At 54.1% G+C, this 7,003-nt stretch overlaps 1 protein-coding gene across 1 annotated transcript; it reads right to left on the reverse strand.

Annotated features, from left to right (window-relative positions):
* Positions 1 to 281: 281 nt before the first annotated feature.
* Positions 282 to 3,702, reverse strand: FOS (Fos proto-oncogene, AP-1 transcription factor subunit). Its single transcript, XM_082451824.1, has 4 exons — positions 3,395 to 3,702; positions 2,377 to 2,628; positions 1,850 to 1,957; positions 282 to 1,726 (listed from the first exon to the last, which is right to left on the reverse strand). Exons 1-4 carry the CDS (start codon positions 3,533 to 3,535, stop codon positions 1,085 to 1,087), a joined length of 1,143 nt encoding a protein of 380 aa, XP_082307950.1. The 5' UTR covers positions 3,536 to 3,702; the 3' UTR covers positions 282 to 1,084.
* Positions 3,703 to 7,003: the final 3,301 nt, after the last annotated feature.

A 7,003-nucleotide genomic window follows, 5' to 3' on the forward strand; every position in this document is an offset into this window, starting at 1 on the left:
CTTCGACTTTTAAAACAGAAGAAGGAAGACATGTTCTCACAAAAGCTGTTGCAAAGCAGTTTCCCATTCCTAGAATCTCTAAGGGGAGACTCAGCACTGCAAGGTGAAGACACGCATCTGTACAATTTTCCAACCTCAGCTCCAGAGTTTCTCTCTTTTTGATAAGGGATCAAACAGAGCAGTGTGTCCCCTCCAGGAGCTACCCTTCTTGACAAACTGGTCTCCAATGATACCTTCTGGAATCTTACAAAACTTCCAGAATGAAAAGAGCACGAGGTTGGTCGCATTCAACTTAAATGCTTTTATTGACAATGTCTTTGAACAATAAGCAAACAATGCTTAAATTTTTCATTCAGATTCACTTTCCACAAGTCAAAAGACCTCAAGGTAGAAAAAAATAAAATAAAAATATAAATATCTGAGAATCCATCTTAATAAATAAATTAAAAACACAATAAAACGTTTTCATGGAAAACTGTTAATGTCAGAACATTCAGACCACCTCAACAATGCATGATCAGTAACGTTACAATGAACATTGATGTTGAAGAAAAACTACAGTACATGGATATAGCTATTTATTTCTATCTACCAGAAAATAAAGTCATATCTTTTCTTAGTTTAATATTGGTCATTGCTAATCAGAACACACAATTGCCAGGAACACAGTAGTTATTGTTAAAATCAGCTGCACTAGATACAATTTGAAAATATCCAGCACCAGGTTAATTCCAATAACGAACCCAATAGATTAGTTAATGCTATGAGAAGACTAAAGAGAAAGAGAAAAGAGACACAGACCCAGGCCTGGCTCAACATGCTACTAACTACCAGCTCTCAGATGTGTCACTGGGAACAATACACACTCCATGCGTTTTGCTACATCTCCGGAAGAGGTAAGGACTTGGGTCCACACGTGGATGCTGTCAAGTCCTTGAGGCCCACAACCTGGTGTGTTTCACGCACAGATAAGGTCCTCCCTAGGTCTATGGGAACCCTCGAGGGAAGATGTGTTCCTCCTCTCTGTAATGCACCGACTCGGGCAGTGGCATGTGCATGCCTGCTGCCTCCCCTCTCTGCCTGCTCACAGGGCCAGCAGCGTGGGTGAGCTGAGCGAGTCAGAGGAGGGCTCGTTGCTGCTGCTGCCCTTGCGGTGGGCAGCCGCACAGCTGGGGAAGGAGTCAGCCTCAGGGTAGGTGAAGACGAAGGAAGACGTGTAAGTAGTGCAGCTGGGCGTACAGGTGACCACCGGGGTGCACAGGGGTTCCAGCTCTGTGGCCATGGGCCCCATCCCCAGGGAGCCACCGTGCAGGGGCTCCCAGTCTGCTGCATAGAAGGAACCAGATAGGTCCATGTCTGGCACAGAGCGGGCGGTCTCAGAGCCGCTGGGCCTGGACGATGCTGGGAACAGGAAGTCATCAAAGGGCTCAGCCTTCAGCTCCACGCTGCTGATGCTCTGGACGGGCTCCACTGAGGGCTTGGGCTCAGGGTCATTAAGGAGGGGTAGGGTGAAGGCCTCCTCAGATTCGGGGGTGGTAGCTTCAGGCAGGCCCCCGCTCAGATCAAGGGAAGCCACAGACATTTCTTCTGGGAAGCCCATGTCATCAGGGATCTTGCAGGCAGGTCGGTGAGCTGCCAGGATGAACTCTAGTTTTTCCTTCTCCTTTAGCAGGTTGGCAATCTCAGTCTGCAAAGCAGACTTCTCATCTTCTAGTTGGTCTGTTTCCTGGATAGAGAGGACAAAGCAAAACATAAGACACAGTCTTACTCAAGGACGCTGCTCCCTTATGTCCAATCTCCAACTTTCCCCTTAAGTTTTAAAAAGAAGTGACCCATGGGATCTACCTACCGCTTGGAGTGTGTCAGTCAGCTCCCTCCTTCGGTTCCGGCATTTGGCTGCAGCCATCTTATTCCTTTCCCTTCGGATTCTCCTTTTCTCCTCTTCTTCTGGGGACAACTGGGTGGGGGGAGGGAGCAGCATTCAGTAACAGTGTCTGCCATCAGTTCCATTCACCCACCCCAGTGACACTGGCTCCTGCAGCTTCCCAGCTCCTAACACCTCTTCTGTGAAGCCATTTCTAACCTGCAGTTGCAAGCTGGGTGTGACTTGCATTTAAAATAAGAACCTCAGCAAGAGCCAAAGAAGAGCCCAGACTGAAAACATGAGATAGGAACCTATTAGGGAAGAAACTACACATTAGGGTATTTCTTAGAATGGGACTATCAGAGCCTAACTTGGGATGGAAAGGGCTTGGCTCGCCATTCGGGATGTCTAGTCATTTCCATCAATGGCTTCACCCTGTCCGCTGTGCTCCCCACCTCCACCAGTGCTTAAGCCACCCTATCCCCACCCCAGAGAAGGTGCTGAGAACTCACCTGTTCCACCTTGCCCCTCCTGCCAATGCTCTGAGCTCTGCCTCCGGTCATGGTCTTCATGACTCCAGCCCTGGAGTAAGCCCCAGCCGAGGGGGTGGGGACTCCATAGGGGTGGGGGGCTCTGGTCTGGGATGGGGCCACGGAGGAGACCAGGGTGGGCTGCACTAGCCACTGCAGGTCCGGGCTGGTTGAGATGGCAGTCACTGTCGGGATGAAGTTGGCACTGGAGACGGCCAGATCGGTGCAGAAGTCCTAGAATGAAACAGAAGGAGAAAGCTGACGTGAGTGAGCAGATTCTGGACGCAGGTGGGGTGAGCAGAGTTCCCAGTGCCGCATGCAGCAGGGAGAGAGAGAGGAGAAACCGTTCCGCCACGGACTGCTCAGGTCTTTTTACATGCCCCTCATCCTGGATGAAAGGTTTCCCCCTTTCTTCCCAAGAATTCCGCAGCGCAGTGCCTTTTTCCTCCATCCTGCTGCTGCGTTCCCGTTATCCCTTCAGCATCACTCGCTTGAAAGGGGGTTTGTTATAAATATCTCTGACGTCTGCGCTGACGCAGGCGCCGCTCCGGAGTCTCCTGAATGAACTCGCTTTTTATCAATGAAACTGCCTTACACACTCGCCTGCTTCACCCCACCCCTCCTCCTTGCTCCAGGCTGCGAGGGGAGGGGGGATTGCCGCTTTTTGCCTCCTCCCCGGAGGCGCCGGGCTCTAGTTGGCGAGTCTTTGCTTGGGACACTTTTGTCCCAGCTAATGTCAGAGAGCAGTCAGGGAGGGCGGGCCGGGGCCAGCTCAGAATGAGCCTGCCGCGGGAAAGGAGAACCAATTCTTATTATGACAAGCTTGCGTGCGCTCCGAACAAGTTCGGGGCTCCCGAGGTACGGCTGCTCCGGCCGGGGCAAGCCTCCCTCCCCCCCGGCGAAAGGGCTCCTCGACTCGTCTTCCTGAGCGTCCCGCCCCGGTTTCTCCTCCCCGGTGACCCCGAGCCCCGAGCCCCGGGCCCCGCGAAGCCAGCCTCACCTGCGCATTGACGGGAGAGCCCATACTGGAGAAGGAGTCGGCCGGTGAGTGGTAGTAGGAGAGACTGTCCCCGGCCGGGGAGGCGCTGCTGCAGCGGGAGGATGACGCCTCGTAGTCGGCGTTGAAGCCGGAGAACATCATGATCGCGGGTAGTCAAAGCCGGGCGAGGGGCTGAGGGGAGGAGGCAGGTAGGAGCTGCGGGGCAGAGCTAGGTAGGAGCGCTGTTGCTGCTCGCTCGCTGGGCCGCCGCCGGCTCAGTCTCAGATTCTTAGCTGCTCGCTGCCGACGCGGTTGGGAGTAGTAAGCGCCGCAGCCACCGCTTTTATAACCCTTTTGTGAATGAGCCCGACACGTCACGGGGCGCAACCATTGTGGCTCCCGAGGGGTGTCGCGCGGGCCTGGCCACATCTGCGGTCTCCTTGCCGTCTCAGTTGCCCTCGCAGCCCCCTGCCTCCCATCTTGTCGTGTTTCTTTATCGTGCGAGCTTTTCGTAATCTGGGTCTTGGGGTCTCTTGGAGCCCCAGAGATGAGGGACTTCAGGGATGGCTCCCCCCACGACCGCAGGGAACGGCCGTGGAAACCTGCTGACGCAGATGTCCTAATATGGACATCCTGTATGAAGGGGAGGGAGGGATTGACGGGAACTGCTCGCGGGCTGCAGCCAACACCGAGGGTGCAGCGCGGGGGGAGGCGGGGGCCGCGGCCAGGGGGAGGGGAGGCGGGAAAGGAGGAGAAGGCGAACGAACATTCGCACCTGGTTCAATGCGGACCCTTGTTCCCGGGGTGGGAGGATGGGGTGGGGGCGCCCTTTTACCCCTCTACGGAAAGCGGGGCACAGTTCTGAGGCTCTGGTATAGGCGAAACAGGTACACAGCCCCGAGGGCTTAAGCCTCGGCCCCCGAAGGAATGCGCCTCTACCCCCATTCCCCATTCTAGCCCAAATTCAGGGCAAACTCAGCCCCTCGCCTCGAGCCCCCGGACTCCAGCACTACTAGGATTGTTACTGCGTTTGGAAGCAGAAAGTCGGGGGATCCAAAATAAGAGAATACGATAACCTACTTTACCTACGATGCTGGGTATTTTCATTTTCATTTTTTTGTTTTTAAGGAAAAAGGCGCATTTGTTTTTTCTTGGCCATATATGACATGTTAGTGTTACTGTCAAACCCCTGAGAAACTAGCCAATAAACATTCTGCAGAACCTCCATGCAAGGGTGTCTGGAGGGTTCGTTTGCCTGGTTCTGAGCTTGGGCCCGGGGCCTGGGGGTGTTATGTGGACAAGGTCGTCAGTTCTGGGTACCGGATGGAGTGTGCTCTTGGGGGAGCGCAAGTCCGTGCTGGAGAGGTGGGGGTGGTTCGGTGCCCCAGGAAGCTGGTGATTGGGAGCCCGCAGCCAGTGATTTTCCAGCACGGACTTGGAGGGGGGAGGACCGGGAGCGCTTGGAAGGACCGTGCCCAGCAGCGCCCAGGCCGGAATCCTCGGCGTCTGGGGCCTCAGGCACCGCTCGGTGGCCTGGAAAACAGGGCTTTGGGGCGTCAAGGTGCTCTATAATGCGCTGCGCCCCCAGACGCCTCCAGCCTCCTGCTCGGATGCAAAGGACAGCCGAGGTCACACTGCCCCGGCTCGGTCCCAGCGCGCCGGCCACCTCCGGGACACGAAGCCGCAAGTCCCCGTAGAGACACAGGTCCCTGTGTCCCTTCCCCCACTCTTCGGGCCCGGGGGTCACGGTGGGCACCTGGAGAGGGGCGAGGCGGGATTAGGGCTGCGGGCGGATCCTTCGGGACACGCGGGGAGCGGGACCGCCGACCTGCCTCCCGCCGCCGCACCCGGGAGCCAGGCGATCCTGCTATAGATAGTAACAGGGAAGCAGCTGTTTACAGCAACACTGCGCCGCCAGGGCAGTCTCCAGGCGACACCGCGCGACCGGGCGCGCCGTCGGCCTGGCGAGGCCGCCCTCCCTCCTCGCTCCACTGGGGCCTCGGCCTCCCCGGCCCGGCAGCAGCCACTCCCGCCGCCTGACCTCATCTGCCCAGTCCGGGGGCTGAGTGCGGCTTGCGCGCGGCTGGGCGCTAACCTCCATTCTTAGAGATGCGAACCCGGCGAGAGCTGGGAGGGCAGGGAGGCGGGGATTCGTGGAACTGGGCCACTTGCTATTTTTGCATTCCCTGTCACAAGCAGAGGTGAAAACAGAGTTTCATCATTGTATGTCACTGGTTTATGTTGGTGGGAATTTAGGCGCTTTTTTTTTTTCTTTCTTTTTCTCACTTGAAAAAGGGGAGAAAAAGGAAAAACACATAATACGTAAACACAGACTTCTGGGAGCTGCTCTGAATCCTAAAGCAATTCTGCTGCCTTCCATTCACCTAGTTCTGTCGTCTGTCAGGCTACTTCACTGTACTTGATTCTTAAAAAAAAAAAAAAAAAGAAGAAGAAGGCAAATCCATCTCTCTTCTTATTAGCTTTGGGCAAAGTAGGTCAAGCTTTGAATTCCTGGGTCTGGCCTTGCCTTCCATTCATAACTGGATCTCAGGCCACTTAAGAGAAAACCTAGAATGATTTCATTTACTTCCCCTTCAGAGTCTTGAAGCAGCTCAGGCCAACAGACAAAGGATGCGTCAAGATTTTATATCCAGGATTTATCTCATATATCATTTATCCTGCCCTTGCCAATAAAAAAGGAAAAAGGCCTTTGGATAAGCCTGTCTCCTCCACATAGCTTAACTCTTTCCTTTCTGGCAACATTATGACTAGAGAGTTGGAGACTTAATAAATCCATCCTCTGAAAAGGACAGAATCACACATTCATTCATTCTTTTATTTATTTAACAAAGAATTTACTTATTGAGAGCCTCCTATGGCCTGGCACTTGCTGGGGGCTGGCACTCACTGTAATCAACAGGGAGGGTGGACCTGTCCCCACTGTCAGAGAGATTCCAGCCTCCTGGACTGACAAGTCATCAGAGAATTGCAGGACAGCAGTAAGTGGTTTGACGGGGCTAATAACAGGGTGCTATTGAACACAGAAGAGGATTTGGGGACAGGTATCAGAGGAAGTGACTGCAATACAGAGACAGGATCTGGATCCACTGTCCTCTGGGAAATGACATGATAAAGGTCGAAAGGGGCCAGAGCATCATCTAGGAAGCAAGTGCTCAACCCAAAGCAGTAGTATCAGATGATATAATCTCAGAATTCCTCTCCTGCCCAGCTAATATCTGAACCTGCAATCATTCCAACATACTCTCATATCTCAATCTACTCATGGTATCCATTTCAGGACTGCCAAATCACATTTTTAATATGGAGCTCATGTGATGTAGCCTTAAAATAAAGGGAAATCTGGACTTCCCTGGTGGCACAGTGGTTAAGAATCCGCCTGCCAATGCAGGGGACACGGGTTCGAGCCCTGGTCCTGGAAGATCCCCCATGCCACGGAGCAACAAAGCCCGTGCGCCACAACTACTGAGCCTGCGCTCTAGAGCCCGCGTGCCGCAACTACTAAAGCCCGCACGCCTAGAGCCCGTGCTCCTCAACAAGAGAAGCCACCGCAATGAGAAGCCCGCGCACCTCAATGAAGAGTAGCCCCCGCTCGCGGCAACTAGAGAAAGC

This window comes from Balaenoptera physalus (assembly GCF_965194825.1).
Source record: "Balaenoptera physalus genome assembly, chromosome: 2".
Classification (NCBI taxonomy): Eukaryota; Metazoa; Chordata; class Mammalia; order Artiodactyla; family Balaenopteridae; genus Balaenoptera; species Balaenoptera physalus.

Bases quoted from the DNA above. Each gene is read 5' to 3' on its own strand.
- FOS (XM_082451824.1), bottom strand. From the start codon at position 3,535: ATGATGTTCTCCGGCTTCAACGCCGACTACGAGGCGTCATCCTCCCGC. The intron at 2,629-3,394 runs GTGAGGCTGGCT...GTTTCATTCTAG, and splicing joins GCTCTCCCGTCAATGCGCAG to GACTTCTGCACCGATCTGGC. The intron at 1,727-1,849 runs GTAGGTAGATCC...CTCTCTATCCAG, and splicing joins TGACTGACACACTCCAAGCG to GAAACAGACCAACTAGAAGA.